Consider the following 17,232-nt stretch of genomic DNA (forward strand, 5'->3'; position numbering starts at 1 on the left):
CACTTTTATTCAGGAAATAGGGGAGAGACAAGACATATAGATTCCTACCCTAAAATCTTGACACCTGCCTTTCCAGATGCACATTTACATACGTAGACCAGTTTCTTCTTGGTTTCTTCAGTTAAGTCAAAACTACATGTTTCTCTTTCCCCAAACATTTTTGCTCATTAGTGTATTTCTTGAGCTGTTTTCATGTTGTTTCTTTTCTGTGAAATGGTGTGTTTGTTTGTTTGTTTTTAACTTGGGACTACAGTGTTGTAAAGATATATGTTTTTACCTGACAGCTATACCACAGGCAGACTGTCAAGTTGAGAAGAGTGAATCAATACTTGTATTTGTTTTAAAAATAAAATTAATCCTTGAAAAAAAAATAAATGTAATCCATCACATAAACAGACTCAATGGCAAAAACCACATGATTATCTCAATACATGTAGAAAAGGCCTTTGACAAAGTTAAACACCCCTTCATGCTAAAAACTCTCAATAAACTAGTATCGATGAAACACATCTCAAAATAATAAGAGCTATTTATGACAAACCCACAGCCAATATCATACTCAATGGGCAAAAAATGGAAGCATTCCCTCTGAAAACCAGCATAAGACAAGAATGCCCTCTCTCACCACTCCTATTCAACAAAGTATTGGAAGTTCTGGCCAGGGAAATCAGGCAAGAGAAAGAAATAAAGGGTATTCAAATAGGAAGACAGGAAGTCAAATTGTCCCTGTTTACAGATGACATGATTGTATATTTAGAAAACCCCATCGTCTCAGCCCAAAATCTCAAGCTGATAAGCAACTTCAGCAAAGTCTCAGGATACAAAATCAACGTGCAAAAATCACAAGCTTTCCTATACACCAATAACAGACAGACAGCCAAATATGAGTGAGCTCCCATTCACAATTGCTACTAAGAGAATAAAATATCTGGGAATACAACTTACAAAGGATGTGAAAGACCTCTTCAAATAGAACTACAAACCACTGCTCAAGGAAATAAGAGAGGACACAAACAAATGGAAAATAATTCCATGCTCATGGATAGGAAGAATCAATGTCGTGAAAATGGCCATACTGCCCAAAGTAATTTATAGATTCAATGCCATCCCCATCAAGCTACCATTGACTTTCTTCACAGAATTGGAAAAAAATACTTTAAACTTCATATGGAACCAGAAAAGAACCCACATAGCCAAGAAAATCCTAAGGAAAAAGAAAAAAGCTGGAGGAATCATGCTACCTCACTTCAAACTATTCTACAAGGCTACAGTAACCAAAACAGCATGATACTGGTACCAAAACAGATACATAGACCAATGGAACAGAAAAGAGGCCTCAGAAAGAACACCACACATCTACAACCATCTGATCTTTGACAAACCTGACACAAACAAGCAATGGGGAAAAGATTCCTTGTTTAATAAATGGTGTTGGGAAAACTGGCTAGCCATATGCAGAAAACTGAAACTGAACCCCTTCCTTACACCTTATATAAAAATCAACTCAAGATGGATTAAAGGCTTAAACATAAGACCTAAAACCATAAAAATCCTAGAAGAAAACCTAGGTAATACCATTCAGGACACAGGCATGGGCAAAGACTTCATGTCTAAAACACCAAAAGCAATGGTAACAAAAGCCAAAATTGACCAATAGGATCTAACTAAACTAAACAGCTTCTGCACAGCAAAAGAAACTATCATCAGAGTGAACAGGCAACCTAAAAAATGGGAGAAAATTTTTGCAATCTACTCATCTGACAAAGGGCTAATATCTAGAATCTACAAAGAACTTAAACAAATTTACAAGAAAAAAACAAACAACCTCATCAAAAAGTGAGCAAAGGATATGAAGAGACACTTCTCAAAAGAAGATTTTTATGCAGCCAACAAACATATGAAAAAATGCTCATCATCACTGGTCATTAGAGAAATACAAATCAAAACCACAGTGAGATACCATCTTACGCCAGTTAGAATCATGATCATTAAAAAGTCAGGAAACAACAGATGCTGTAGCAGATGTGGAGAAACAGGAACGCTTTTGCACTGTTAGTGGGAGAGTAAATTAGTTCAACCATTGTGGAAGACAGTGTGGCGATTCCTCAAGGATCTAGAACTAGAAATACCATTTGACCCAGCAATCCCATTACTGGGTATATACCCAAAAGATTATAAATCCTTCTACTATAAGGACACATGCACATGTATGTTTATTGCAGCACTATTCACAATAGCAAAGACTTGGAACCAACCCAAATGTCCATCAGTGATATAGACTGGATAAAGAAAATGTGGCACATATATACCATGAAATGCTATGCAGTCATATAAAAGGATGAGTTCATGTCCTTTGTAGGGACATGGATGAAGCTGTAAACCATCATTCTCAGCAAACTATCACAGGAACAGAAAACCAAACACCACATCTTCTCACTCATCAGTGGGAACTGAACAATGAGAACACACGGACACAGGGAGGGGAACATCACACACCACTGGGGCCTGTCGGGAGGTGGGGGGCTGGGGAAGGGATAGCATTAGGAGAAATACCTAATGTAGGTGACGGGTTGATGGTTGCAGCAAACCACCATGGCATGGGTGTAACAAAACTGCACATTCTGCACATGTACATCAGAACTTAAAGTATAATAATAATAAAAAAGACGTGTACTTATTGCAGACTGAACCAGAACTCTTCAGAAATCATTCTATCTCATTCTTTAATGACTAGACAGAATAAGGCCTAAATAGAACAAGCGAAATTTCTGATCTTTCATGATCTACACCCAACCCTACCGAACTATATAGATTTCCTGTAACAAGTTTCTTTAACATTTACTGGTCTCCACATAAATCATGCCCCGCCCCCCAACCTCCCTGAATAACCTTTCCTCTCTCACTTATCCGTTCTCAACTCTGGGAGTTTTCTCTCTCCAAGCAAGCCTTTCCACTTACCACCCAGTTCACATTCTCCACCATACTCTGATATCATTATTAATAAATGTTACTGATTGGATGTGTACAATGTTCATTTTGCATGCTTCTATCATAGAACCATCACGACAAGCTTGAGAGAGGCAGCTCTTACTCCTATTTTAGAGGCTAACTGAGGCTTTTAGAGATTTGGCAACTTACCTGAGGTCACACTGCTAGTAGGCAGAAGTATCTGATTCAAAATCAGACTGACTTTAAAGCCTAACAGGAGTGGTTCCCTAAGTGTGAGACCCTGGTACTACAGCACAGAGCTACAAAAGGGGGCGGGAAAGAGAATTTTACCCCAACCGTCACTTAGTGCAAGTGGCCTTGACCTCCCTGAAACCCTCTTGCCCCTAACAATGATACCAGCTAGACACATCCTGCCTATAGAAGCAGCTGCAACAGACCAACTCTTGAAGAGACTGCTAAGGCTGCTCAGGCTGGTGTTTCCTAGCCCTGAGAAAGCAAAGCTGTGGATTAATATGATTATTGCAGCTCCCCTTGCACACACCTGCCACTGACCTCCATTCTCCTCCCCACAACACACACACAAACACACACACATACCCTCCCGTGCCTTCACTGGGTGGGTTGCTACCCTGGGGCTGGAGGGAAGTGGCTTCCCAAATCCGTCAAATCCAAAGCTTTGACGGATGGGCAAGTTGCTTAGCAGTCAGTAGAGGGAATGTACGTTAGATGACTCTAGAAAACAGAGGCCAGGCGCCACACTCCAGGCCTTCTCCCAAGATTCACAGTTAGTCTGAAGCTGCTCCATTTACTGGTCTTCCAGGTGAGAAGAAGTGCAAGTACCTCAGCAGCCAGCAGAACTGGAGACACACAAGGTCAGTGACCTGCAAATTTGCTAGTGCATCACTGATATCATTTTGAAAAAAAAACACATTTTAAGTTGACATTAAAATCTCACCATATGTTTAAAGGATGCAATTTCCAGCATACTGTAAAAATTGACATTTTAAAATACAAATTATACTGCTTTTAATATATGCCCAGTATAATCTAAATATCAGAATGATTTTGATACTCATCATCACCCATTTAAAAATTCACAGACTGGCTCGTCTTTAACAGGTGGAAATGTTATGCTGCTCGTTTTCCTCTTTTATTTACATTCTACTTCATATAACTTCATCTTAATACATTTTCATGCTTGAAATCTTTTTATCACCTTCTCATACTTCTCTAGCCCCCACATATACACATGTGTATATACTAAATTTGTTTTTCCTGTGTTAAACAAATTTAAGTGTTAAATTTGGTAACTTCTGGATTCAGGGATCAATAATATTATTAGTACAAAACCCATCAAAACAACTTATAAACATAAAAGTAAAAATTGATAAGAAATGGATATCTTAATGAAATAAGCTTTTGTTTCCATATATTCATAAATGAATATTACTTCTTACTATAATAAAATCAGTCAGGATTCAACACCATTTTTAAGCCTATTTTGTGTTTTTATAAGAGCTGAGAAAAACCTTCAGTTAAATAAGTGGATGAGAATTAAACATATTTTGTTATAGCAATGTTTCTTACTTTGAATTCTTTTGGAGTTATATCCCCAAATCACTTAGCGACCTATCATCAAAAATATCTTAAATGAATTGTTAGCTGACATCTCAATCAAGGCTCCTTTACTTTTGTTGAAAGCAAAACTTGGAAACCACCTGACTTATCAGAGAATCTGTTAGTCAGTTGCTTTCTCACACTGACACTCCAATAGTTTCTGGCACATGGAGGTTTTGAATACCTGGAGGAATGCAGCATAGAAGCCAGAATGGGGCAAGTGTGCCTTTTTTTGTGAAAAGGGTGAAGGAAAATTGGGGAAGGGCAGGTTGGGAAAGGAGAATATGTACCGCCTTACGAACAGAGGGGTACAGTAATTTTCTGAAAGAGAATACATGAAAGTTGAGGATCTGAAAACTGACTGCTGTCACTTGCCTGAGCCTACATACCCCCTTGGAAAGTCTTTCTATTTCTCACTCATTGTTGCTCTTCCCTCCAATATGCTAAGTCTGTTTTGTCTTCTTTTTTTTAGAGACGAGGTCTCACTCCGTCACCGAGGCTGCAGTACTGCTGTGCGATCATGGCTCACTGAAGCCTCGAGCTCCTGGACTCAAGCGATCCTCCTACCTCACTCTCCCAAGTAGTTGGGCCTACAGGCACGCATTACCAAAACCAGCTGATGTTTTATTTTTTCTAGAGATGAGGTCTTGCTATATTGCCCATGCTGGTCTTGAACTCCTGTCCTCAAGCAATCCTCCCGCCCTCAAGCAATTCTCCTGCCTTGGCCTCCCAAAGTGCTGGAATTACAGGTGTAAACCATCGTCTATTATCTTCTTGTCAACGTTCATTCATTCTCTAAAAATACACCGTCTGTCGACTATATGCTAGGCACATCTATTTACTGATAATGATATAAAATTAACTTACATTTAAATTCCTAAGAAACAAAAGAAAAATATTAAAACTGACCAAAAAAATAAATATTAAAACTGGACAGATGGTACACAGGAATAACTGAAGTTTGAGAAACAGTTAATAAAGCTAAACTAACATATCACACTGTGTGTCACCCTGCCTGCTTATCCATTTCCCTAACTTGTTTATATGGGAACCTTGACTTATTTTTCTCTGTCTCCTTGGCTAAGTGCCTGGGGCCTAAATCCCAGAGTAAATTGAGAAAATTAGAGTTTTGATTCAAGGCTCTCTGAACTACTTACTATTTTAACAAAGTTAAAGCATTAAAAAATTAAAAGATAGTTAAAATCTTGCAAAACTGTATAATGTATTGTTTGGATAATGATATTATTGGATAATTATACTATCAAATTATTATTTGATAATAATACCTTCCTTCCTAGTGATGAAGATGAAAAATATCATTTAATCTAGAGATTGTTAAACACAATGAACATAACCCTGTAGATTACAGAACCTATTTAAATTTCCACAGCTAAAAAAGAGAAATCCCTTGATTTAGTGCTATTATTATCCACTAGAGGGTGCTCATTCAACTATTTTAAAAGTTGTTTGGAAATGAAAAATAAATCAATTTATGGAAATGCACCAAAGTATGTTTCTGAGTAATTTTATTTTTATTCTTCAGAGATGCTAATGAGGAGCTGATGGCTTCCTATTGTATTCTGGCAAAGGCTCTTCCTTGTATCTCATAGAAGGGCAATTTATGTCCAGATCTGGTATTCACTGCACCTCAGATAGGAAATCCTTTTGCGTTTCTGGTGGAGCATCAACAGGCTAAAAATCCTGAACGTAAGGAGTCCTTCATACTACGGGATCTGAGCATACATTTGGAAGGATGCAACTCCAGATCCTTCACAGCAGCACAGAAGGTGTAGGAAAAGGCGTGGACTTTTAAGTCACAGGACTGAATTTGCCATAACTACAAGATACCTATCAATTGTTCTAACCTCTGACTTTAAAGGGTCTAAAGGTTACTTCTTTACAGAGATTTGCACAGATTAAGGCTGAAAACGTGTGTGAAGCCAACATATAGGACAATATAGAAATCTAGATACTAGTTCATTTCTCTCTTACCTAACCACCACCTGGGACTACACCCCTCACAGATTATGGAAATATTATCTGATTGTGTGTGTGTGTGTATTTTTTTTCCTCTCTGTATCTGAACTCTGGGTGAGGAGAGTGTCCAAAAAAAAAAAGATGTTGCAGACAGTTCAGACTTATACATTGTTTGTTTTGCTTTCTATAAAGTACATGTATAATTTCCAAAGTTAATCAAGATTTCTAATTAACTCTTACATTAATCACACATTTATTAAGTATCCATTAATTATCCAAGTAATCATACATGGATTTGAGGGCAGGATATATACAGTCCATTTTTGTATTCTCATTGCTTAGCACAATGCCTAGTACACAAACACTGCCAAATCTGGGAATAAGCAGAAATGGTTGCTAAAATAAGCAAACAGGTAAGTACTAAAGATGGCTGTTGCAATATGCCAGATAAGAGACTGTGATGGTCTAAGTGAATGGCAGTAGTACAGCATTTTTTTTAAAAGATCCAAATTAAAAGGGGGCAGGGTAGTTTAGTCTCAAAGACAACTCTCACTTCTGACACCAACTACAAGTTCAGGGATTCCCAGGATGATTCTCAGGTTTGATTATTCACTGGGACACAACCAAACTCACTGAAAGCTGTTATAATCACAGTTATAGTCACAGTTTATTACAACGAAAGCATACAGATTAAAAACAATCACAGGAAGAGACTCATAGTGCAGAATGCACAACAACTCAAAGCATGAAGCTTCCAGTTGTCCTCTCCAATGGAATCACCAACGAGGTTAACTTTTGCTGGCAGTAATGTATGACAGTATGCACAAGAGTACTGCCAACCAGGGACACTCACCAAAGCCTTGGTATCCACTCTTTATTGGGGCTTGGTCACGTACATATGATTGACTGTCCATATAGCTTTTAGTCGCAAGCCCTTCTGGATGTTGAGTTGACACCTGTGAACCCCAGGCCTCAACATAAATCATATCGTTAGATTATCAGGTGTGACCTCAACACCCAGGTAAACAAAGACACACTTATCAGGAAGGACATTCCAAGGGCTTAGAGATTGCCACCCAGGAGCTGAGGGCAGTTGCCAGACCTATGTTTATATAAGGTTCATTTTTTACTACAAAGGCAGTGAAGGTATAGAGAAGAAAGGAGGAAACCAGACTGATGCTGATACACTTAATTCAGATAAAATATGCAGGTAGTAAAGGCAACATAGGTTTGGAAGGGAAAAATAATAATACACTTTTGAGTTTGCCAAGTAACTGAAGTTGCTAAAAAACAGAAGTATGGGACTGAATCTTGGGAAGAACCTCACAGCTTGAGATGACAGCATAGTGATAAAAGTCATGCCATGAATGGGCTTACCTGAGGAGAACATGAAGGCAACGAATAGAGCAAACATTGAACCAGCGTAAACTTCAATTTTAAAGGACTGCTCAGAGGATGACTAGACAAGAGAGGTTGTTAAAAAAGAGCAAAACTAAACACTAAATATTCCTCACTACTACAGGAAACTAAAAATATTGAATAAATTACTTTCTGAATAGGCCCCCCCCCCCCAAAAAAAAAACACTTGACTTTCCCTGGAAGTAGACTCTACAAGTACATTATGTCTTGCAAATAAGCAGTTAAAAAACAAAATACGTCATTCTGTTATTTCCCCATACCATCTTCCACGCTCAGACTACTTCCTGAGCTGAGAAACCTTTATTTTTGCCTACGGCAAATTCACTGCGTGTTTATGCAAAACTTAAAATTACCATGAAAACTCAACAATAGGGTAGATGAAGCAGAAGGCACAGCTAATTAAATGGATTTGAGGTTCACTGCTCATTTTGTTTAGGATCAAATAAAAGTATATGACTTTCTGCGTACACTAAGTAGAAAAATAAGTCATTATAGAATATGAGTAGCCAGACTGCTACAAAGTCTACAGAAAAAAAAAAAAATACCTCTTGAAATCTTGTCTTTTTTTTTTAAATCACATCCCAGATATGAGACAGTATAGAACAAGGATGAGCTGTGGGAGTTCTTGAGTCAGACAACCTAGGCACAAGCCTCAGTTCTGCCATTTATTAGCTGAGTGAACCTGGGCAAGTTACTTAAACTCTTAACGGGTTTGTTCGGAGGATGATGTAAGTCAGCATTGTCTGGCATACAGTAAGCATGCAATAAGTGTTTGGTTATTTGGATACTCTACTTGAGTACCTTTGTATACTGAAAACCTCATGAATTTATTACATACTTTATTATCCAGTTTTTCATCACTGTGACAGAAAATACCCATTTGAAGATTTTCAATACTTTTGAAATAAAACCCACAAATATAAACGGTTTGCATATCACAGCATTTACCAATTTCTATAACAGCTTAATTGTCCTAAAATTATCTCAGAATCACCTCAGACTTTGTGATCTTTATTAGCCAAAACTTAGTTTTAGAAAAATGCTTAGAACTGCCCTTTGGAAAGGAGAAATGCTTAAGAGTTGATCCAAGAAAAAAACGGACAAGCCAACCATCTGAAAAACTAGTCTGGACCAAGTTTCAGATATTATCTGTAGCCATGAAACTTTCTTCCTCACGCAACATGTAGGGGACGTTTGCCCTAACTTCATGAACAGTGCACCTTCTTCCCTCTACCTAGAAGGTCTAGTTCTTCTTGTCAAAGTAAATCCTATAAGTCGCCAAGACCCAGCTACCCTTCAGGCCTTTGCTGGTACCCTCAGGCTTTGTTAGATACTTGGATCACAGTATTTACAAATTAGTTTATATAGTTGTAACCACACCCATCTCCTCACTCCTCCCATAAATATTAACTAGACGGCATGTAAACTGGACATGCAGACGGTCTTGCTCTGTATTCCAGAAAGCGTTATATAGTGTTATCAGGCACTCAATGCCAAGAACCCATACAGTAACCCATACATTAACAGCAGCTTACCAAACAGACAAATCACATTTCTCCCACTTCCATGCGTTAAACATTCCTTATTTGTTTTTATAGTATATTTAAATAATTTTGTGTGTATATGCACGTGTTCAAAATATACCCAGCCATCGACATAGGAAAGAAATATGATTACCGAATAAAGTGTACCTTTGGCTAAGATAAAACAGTGCTGGCCTTAAAGATTTGTTGTATTATCTTTTAAATTTCAGAAACCAGTCAATTATTCCAAGTTTTATGGTTTTTCTTTTACAGTATAATTAATTTTGTCAAACAAGTGGACATTCCTATTTCAAGGATAAAAGCAATTGCTCAAAGCAAAGGCATAACAATTTGTGCTTACCATCCCTACAAAGTTCTTTCCCCTTTCCTTCATGCTATGATTCAATCTATTTCTTCTTAGTTGTTCCTTTCTATAGCTTCAGTAGGAAAGGGCAACCAGATTTAGATTCCTTTGGCTTTTATACTTATAGCATCCCTCCCACAAAAAGGAGGACTACATATTGTACTTTGTCTATCCCATCACAAAGCATTGAGATGAATTATACTAACCTTACTGTATCCCAGGCATCTCCAAGTTCTTTGGAATACTGTTTTTCAAAATGATCCAACACAACTTTGCAAATCTGTTTTGCAAGCTTCCCCTCTGATTTTGCTTTCAGCTATGACGATAAGAAAAAGTTGCTGACACACAGTGATATTATTACAAATTTATTGAACGTCAACATTAGCAAGGTCTTTTTTTTTTTTTTTTCAAGACAAGAACACTTTTTTTGGATAATTACTAGTTCTTGAAATGGAAGCAATACCTTACATGTACCAAAACTGTACTACATTACCTACTTATGAAAAAGCAAGGTTTTTCCAAATAATTATTTTCCAAACGTGAAGCAAAGGTTAAAACGGAATCTACTGGGGCTGAGTAAACTGTCAAAAGGAACAAAATTAATTTTTAAAAGTCACTGTAAGGGCTGGGTGGGTGGCTCACCCCTGTAATCCCAGCACCGTGGGAGGGGGAGGCGGGAGGATCACATGAGGTCAGGAGTCCAAAACCAGGTTGGCCAACATGGGAAACCCCATCTCTCCTAAAAATACAAAAATTAGCCAGGAGTGGTGGTGGGCGCCTGTAACCCCAGCTACTCAGGAGGCTGAGGTGGGAGAATCGTTTGAACTCAGGAGGTGGAGGCTGCAATGAGCCGAGATCACGCCACTGTACTCTAGCTAGCTCATGCTTTGCATGGAAGAGGCGACAGGATCATTTCCCAGTTCAAGACCAGAATGGGAAATATATCAAGGACCTGTCTCTACGGAAAGTAAAAAAAAAAAAAAAAAAATTAGCCAGGTGTGGTGGCCCGCTCCTGTAGTCCCAGCTACTAGGGAGGCTGAGGCTGGAGGATCGCTTGAGCCCAGGAGTTCAAGGTTGCAGTGAGCGATGATGGAGCAGCTGCATTCCAGCTTGGGTAACAAAGCAAGACCTTGTCTCTAAATGAAACTAAAAAGTCACCGTGGATGCTGACATCAAGAAAACTTGGTGAAAGGCATTTGAGAACTCTGTACTAACTTTGCAACTCTTCATTATTTTTAAGTGAAAAGTTAATTTAGAGGGAAAAAAGTCACTCCAATTCCTCGTGAAACTTCCCTGCAATTGTTTCATTTATTCATCCAAGAAAAGTGTATTCAATGCCTACTATGTAACAGATACTGTTCTAAGCTCCCGGGATACCGCTATGACACAGAAAACAAATCTCAGCCCTCCAAGAACTGGAGGGAGTGGGTACCAGAAGTCTGCGAGCTGGACGGAAGGGACTCAGCATTACTGCACTCAGCATTACTTCAGGGCTTGACAGTAAAGTCAAAGAAACGCTGATCTCCCGAGTGGACGAACAAAGGTGATGTTCCCCCCTCCCAGCACCCTCCCTCACCACCTCGGCCGCGTCCAGAAGCGTCTCATTCAGATAGAGGTACCCAGCCGGGCCCCAGGCCTCACCCGGGTCAGCATTGTCCCGCTGAGAGCTTTCAAACAAGAGGTGTAAGCGAACCGGCATCAAAAAGCCTCCACGCAACTGAAAGAACAGTCTGACTTCCGGGATTAGCGGGAACCCGCTTTCATTCTCACGGTGCCTCTTCAAGTTCTCGCGAGATACTGATTTGTCAGCGCTATAGAAATCTCGTCGAAGAGGCTTAGGTCCCGCGGGAAATGTCGCGCGCAGTTACTTCCGGTAGCTGGTAAACGCCGATACTTCCCAGGACGCGGAGGAAGCGGGCCAGGGTCAAAGCGACTTTGGCTACTTGCATTGCTCGGCGTAGCTCTGGGCTTCCAGACCTTAGAAAGTCACACATCCGCGCGCCTGTGGCCCCAGCTTCTGCGGATGCTGAGGTGGGAGGATCGCTTGAGCAGGAGTTTGAGGTTGCAGTGACCCGTGATCGCGCCACTGCACGGCAGCGTGGGCGACAGAGCGAGGCCTTGTCTCAAAAAATAAAGAAATAAAAAGATAGTCGCATTTTGTGCTAAACACTCTGTGTATTGCTGGGGCTCAACAAAAGAATGAGTTTTGGGGTTATGTTGTATGATGACTGCTTTAAAATATTCTCAAAGCGAAGCTAGTTACTGACTTAATCTACCAAATCTAATGACCCTTGTTAGCCTAGACATTCAGTACCCAAGGATAAAAGGGTGGAATGTAATGAAAAAGAAATTAAGTCATGCTTTTCCCCAGACCTGGCCCATGGGGATAATCTCTTCTTTTAATGGGGAGTGTTAAATGATTAAACTGAAGTGTAAAGCGGTTACAACAGTGATTTGGAAACAGTAAATGCCCAAATGTTAGCTGCTATTATTTTCACTATTGCGATCATTGTGATTTTTATCGCGTTGATACCAGATGTGTGAAGACCAAAAGGATCCTCCACTCTAGCCTCCCCAATTCACCTTTACAAGGAGCGAAGTTTAATGGTTCTTCAAGGAAGTTGTTTATTACGCCTATTTTGATAGGAATAGTTTATTTGCTCTTTTGGTGTCATGCTTCAGTAACTATCATTTGTAGCAACAATCAGCAATTAGAAAAAATCAGCTTGATATGGTCCCTGATATTTAATAATCATCATTTTGAGTTGTCCCTTGATGCTCATATCAGTATAGGTACATGCTATAGGTACAAGTCTTATATTCATGTAAAAATATGTCTTTCCCACTAATCTGATTTGAAGCTTAATATATTTATTTAAACAAGTTTCCAAGTCACCTAAAAAAGGCATCTTATTAGAATTTAGATTTGGTACAAAAGACAATGTTATTCAGGAATGAAATGATGCCATCTCTTGGATGCCATCTGTTTAATGTTTGTGGAAAAGTCGGTCTAACCTGTCAGCCTCTATTTTTTATTTTATAAATTTATATTTTATCAATATATTTTATATATTTACATGTTTTATACAATTTATTTTTCTATGCTTATTCCAGAATGTTGCAATTAATTAATACAGTGGTATTGTATTTTGCAGTGTGGACATGTAAAATAATTTGAAAAAGGGAATTTCGCGGCAGTCTTGGCCTGGCTTGCTGGTGTAGCCAGCAAGCTCGGAGGTGCTAACCGCTGCTGTCATGGTTCGTTTGCTAAACTGCATCGTCGCTGTGTCCCAAAACATGGGCATCGGCAAGAATGGGGAACTGCCCTGGCCGTTGAATCAGGAATGAATTCAGGTATTTCCAGAGAACCACCACACCTTCTTCAGTAGAAGGTAAACAGAATCTGGTGATTATGGGTAGGAAGACCTGGTTCTCCATTCCTGAGAAGAATCGACCTTTAAAGGATAGAATTAATTTAGTTCTCAGCAGAGAACTCAAGGAACCTCCTCAAGGAGCTCATTTTCTTGCCAGAAGTCTGGATGATGCCTTAAAACTTACTGAACAACCAGAATTAGCAAATAAAGTAGACATGATTTGGATAGTTGGTGGCAGTTCTGTTTATAAGGAAGCCATGAATCACCCAGGCCATCTTAAACTATTTGTGACAAGGATCATGCAGGACTTTGAAAGTGACACTTTTTTTCAGAAATTGGAGAAATGTAAACTTCTGCCAGAATACCCAGGTGTTCTCTCTGATGTCCAGGAGGAGAAAGGCATTAAGTGCAAATTTGAAGTATATGAGAAGACTGATTAATATGAAGGTGTTTTCTGGTTTAAGTTGTTCCCCCTCCCTCTGAAAAAAGTATGCATTTTTACATTAGAAAAGAGACTTGTTGACTTCAGATCTATGGATAATTATTTCTAAGCAACGTGCTTATTCCCCACTAATCTTGACTATATCAGATACCATTTATGAAACATTCTTGCTATAACTAAGTGTCTCTCCAAGACCCCGACTGAGTCCCCAGCACCTGCTACAGTGAGCTGCCATTCCACACCCATCACATGTGGCACTTGCCAGTCCTTGATACTGTCGGACTTTTCTAATGTTGGTAGTATTTATTAAAGATGAAGATGCACATACCCTTCAACTGAGCAGTTTCACTGGTGGGAAATACCAAAAAGCTTCCTACATGTATATCCAGAGGTTTGTAGACAAATGTTGCAGCCTTGTTTGTAACAGTGAAAAACCGAAAACAACCTGAAGTCCAGTGATGGGAAAATGAATATATTTCTGTCTTAGATTGGGGAACCCAAAGCAGATTCAAAGACTGAAATTTCAGTGAAAGCAGTTTATTTGCTAGGTCATACCAGAAGTCATCAAAGTATGGAGGAATGGAACTGGGAAGGTAAAAATCAGTTCAAAGTCAGTGAGGTTCTCATTGGTAGCAAGCTCCATACTGCTGAGATACAGGGAAACGGAGGGGAGAAAGCTGGAGTATTTAATCCCCCCGCTCCTTGGTTGTCAGCTCCCTGTCCTGTGTGTGGGCAGAACGTACGCCAGCTACTCTATAGGGAGTCCCAGGTGTTTGCTGTAAGAAGCTGCTGGAATGTACAGGAACAGTGAATGCCAAGCACTTAAAGCAATTCCATGTTTAAGTATGTAAGCTCTTCGTACTTTTTTTTTTTTTCTTTTTAAGACAGAATTTCACTCTTGTTGCCCAGGCGGAAACCCTGGCTAATGACAACTTCCGCCTTCCCAGGTTCAAGCGATTCTCCTGCCTCAGGCTCTTGGGTGGCTGGGACTACAGGCGCATGCCACCATGCCAGACTAATTTTGTATTTTTGGTGGGGACATTCCATGTTGGTCAGACTGGTCTTGAACTCGACTTCAGGTGATCCTCCTGCCTCGGCCTCCGGGGTGCTGGGATTACAGGCGTCAGCCACTGCACTTGGCAGATCTTCATTCTTTTAGTAAAATGTATAAAGCCACACATGGTTTATTTGAAATATTTTATAATTTAAAAAAGTACAGAAGCAGGAAAACCAATTCTAAGTTCGAGTGAGGGATGATGGTAATTTGAACCAAAGGATTGCATGTAGTAAGAAATTGTGATTTAAAATGTATTTTAAAGTTGGAAGTAGCAGGATATTCTGATGGAGTTTGACTTTGGTTTTGGGCCCACTGAGTTTGAGATGCCTTTGGGAAATAAAAGAAGTAGAGAATTAAAAACCGGCCAGGCATGGTGGCTCATGCCTGTGGTCCCAGCACTTTAGGGGGGCTAAGGCGAGTGGAATACTTGAGATCAGCTTGAGCAACATGGTGGAGGCTCATCTCTACAAAAGATAACAAAAATTGGCTGGGCATTGTGGCGCACGACTGTAGTCCGACTGTAGTCTCGTGTACTCAGAGGGCTGAGATGGAGGGATCAATTGAGCCAGCGAGTTCAAGGCTGCAGTGAGTCGTGATTATGCCACTGCACTCCAGCCTGGGTGACAGAAGAGACCCTGTCTCAAAAAAGAATCTGAAAACAATGGAACCATGCCTTCAGAATTCTAGAAAGTTATTTTCAACTGATAAATCTATATTCAGCCAAATAATCAAGAGTGAAGGTAAAATAATACATGTTTAGACAAGCAAAGACTCAGGGGTTACATGTATCCTTTCTTGGGAAGCTACTGGAGAAAATACTCCAGCAAAATTAAGGAGTACACATACCAGAGAATGACATGGATCCAGCAAATAGGATCTAACACAGACAATATTCCAGCTATGGAGCTAGCTTTAAAAAGAAACAGTAAAAATATTAATAGGTTAGCTGGGTGGAATGGCCCATGCCTGTAGTCCCAGCTACTCAGGAGGCTAAGCAAAAGGATGGCTTGAACCCAAGCGTTCCAGACCAGCCTGGCCACCACAGTGAGATCCCTTCTCTTAAAAATAATAGGTTATTGCCAGATTGGGGCATTTGGAAAGAAATGCATTGAAGATAAAGCAAAAGTAAAAAAAAAAAAAAAAAAAAAAAAGGCGGGGGGGAAGGTTGGTTAGGCAATCATTAATTCTAGGGCAGGAAGAAGTACAGGATAGGAAGAGCATCATACGCTGTTTTTCTCAACAATGAGCAATATGTACATAGTCAAAATGATGTGGTGACTGCTTAGCCCCTAAATCTGGTAATTACTTTGGGACAATATGAGAGGAAAAGTGAAGATAGTGATGGTGTAAGAGCTAAATCCTCATCTGTCATATCAAGAAATCACTAATGTATAACATAATCAAGAAATGACTAAGTAGTTACGTGAAGAAAAAATAGAACGTTGCTGGAAGAGTTAGAAGTCATTGCTCTGGAGAATTAGGAGGGATGGGGCAGGGGACTGTTAGGATGCATTATAAACTGAAGAGGCTTTTTAAAATTATATGTATGAATATATGCATTCACTTGAAAAACTAAAAAAAAATAATAATTTTTTAAAACCCATGAAGGTAACTACCAGAAGGAAAAACTAAGAGAATGAAAAGTGCTTGCCTCTGGAAAGAACAAGTGGCAGGACTGCTGTTTTCACTGTAAGACTTTTGGTGCCATTTGATTTTACTTAACCATTTTTCATATATTTCTTTAATAAAAATAATTCTATCTTAAAAGTTATACTCATTCATTAAAAAAAGAATTTTAAGAATGTAGTAAGAATCATATACTTTATTTCTGTTAGAGCAAGGCAATGTGTTACACTTGGAAAAAGGTCATATTAATTTTACCACATATTTTTGGGACTCAGCATCTTTATATTTTCTGATTTTAAATAAGCAATTTTGCTTATGAATTTTGTCTGAATCTCTAATAATCTCCTTATAATGCCTAATTATGCCCTTAGTTTGGGTAGGTTTTTCAAAACTTACCAGTTATTTCATTTTAGATTACCACTCATGTTCACTTATCTATAGGTGTCTTAGTATCATCTTATTTATATTTGAGATAACCATGTCAGATGTTAAAATACTTTCCCCATTTTTCTTATAACCATTTGACTTTAAGTGTGAAGGTATTTAAAATTTTTTGTGTGTCCACTGTAAATTGAGTTTATTGATTCCACTGCTTTCAGGCTTATACATTTTTTCCCAGAGTGAAGCCACTTGTTTCTCCCCTTACCTCTTCATAGTTTGATCTTTCATGTTTAACCTCTTAATCTATCTAGAATCAATAGATGTGTATCATGAGAATGTTAATGGATTTTACTCCCCACCCCCACCCCAAATAGCTACTAAAGAACAAACAATTCTACATTGAGTTTTAGGAATAAAAACTGTTAGCAGCAAACTTGCATTAAACCACTGCAGACGTAAGACATTGAGCTGACACAAATACCATAAGTCACATTAGTTTGTTT

At 39.0% G+C, this 17,232-nt stretch overlaps 2 protein-coding genes across 22 annotated transcripts in view; one reads left to right on the forward strand and one right to left on the reverse strand.

Annotated features, from left to right (window-relative positions):
• Positions 1–11,638, reverse strand: part of NSUN3 (NOP2/Sun RNA methyltransferase 3) — a 221,289-nt gene extending 209,651 nt beyond the window's left edge. For all 21 annotated transcript variants that reach the window (XR_012431763.1, XR_012431765.1, XR_012431764.1 and 18 more), the window contains exons 1-2: positions 11,491–11,638; positions 10,056–10,165 (exon numbers count right to left, since the gene is read on the reverse strand). Coding sequence is in view for 5 of the 21 variants with exons in the window: in XM_074033647.1 (XP_073889748.1) it covers positions 10,056–10,165; positions 11,491–11,502 (122 nt within the window). In the remaining 16 variants the exon portion in view is untranslated. The remainder of the gene's footprint in view (positions 1–10,055; positions 10,166–11,490) is intronic.
• Positions 11,639–11,728: 90 nt separating this feature from the next.
• On the forward strand, positions 11,729–13,812 carry DHFR2 (dihydrofolate reductase 2). Its single transcript, XM_015446578.4, is given in 3 exon segments — positions 11,729–11,880; positions 13,005–13,185; positions 13,187–13,812. Coding segments are annotated over 2 exon segments (558 nt in total). The 5' UTR covers positions 11,729–11,880; positions 13,005–13,104; the 3' UTR covers positions 13,664–13,812.
• The last annotated feature ends 3,420 nt before the right edge of the window (positions 13,813–17,232 follow it).

This window comes from Macaca fascicularis, chromosome 2, assembly GCF_037993035.2.
Source record: "Macaca fascicularis isolate 582-1 chromosome 2, T2T-MFA8v1.1".
In the NCBI taxonomy this organism is placed as follows: domain Eukaryota; kingdom Metazoa; phylum Chordata; class Mammalia; order Primates; family Cercopithecidae; genus Macaca; species Macaca fascicularis.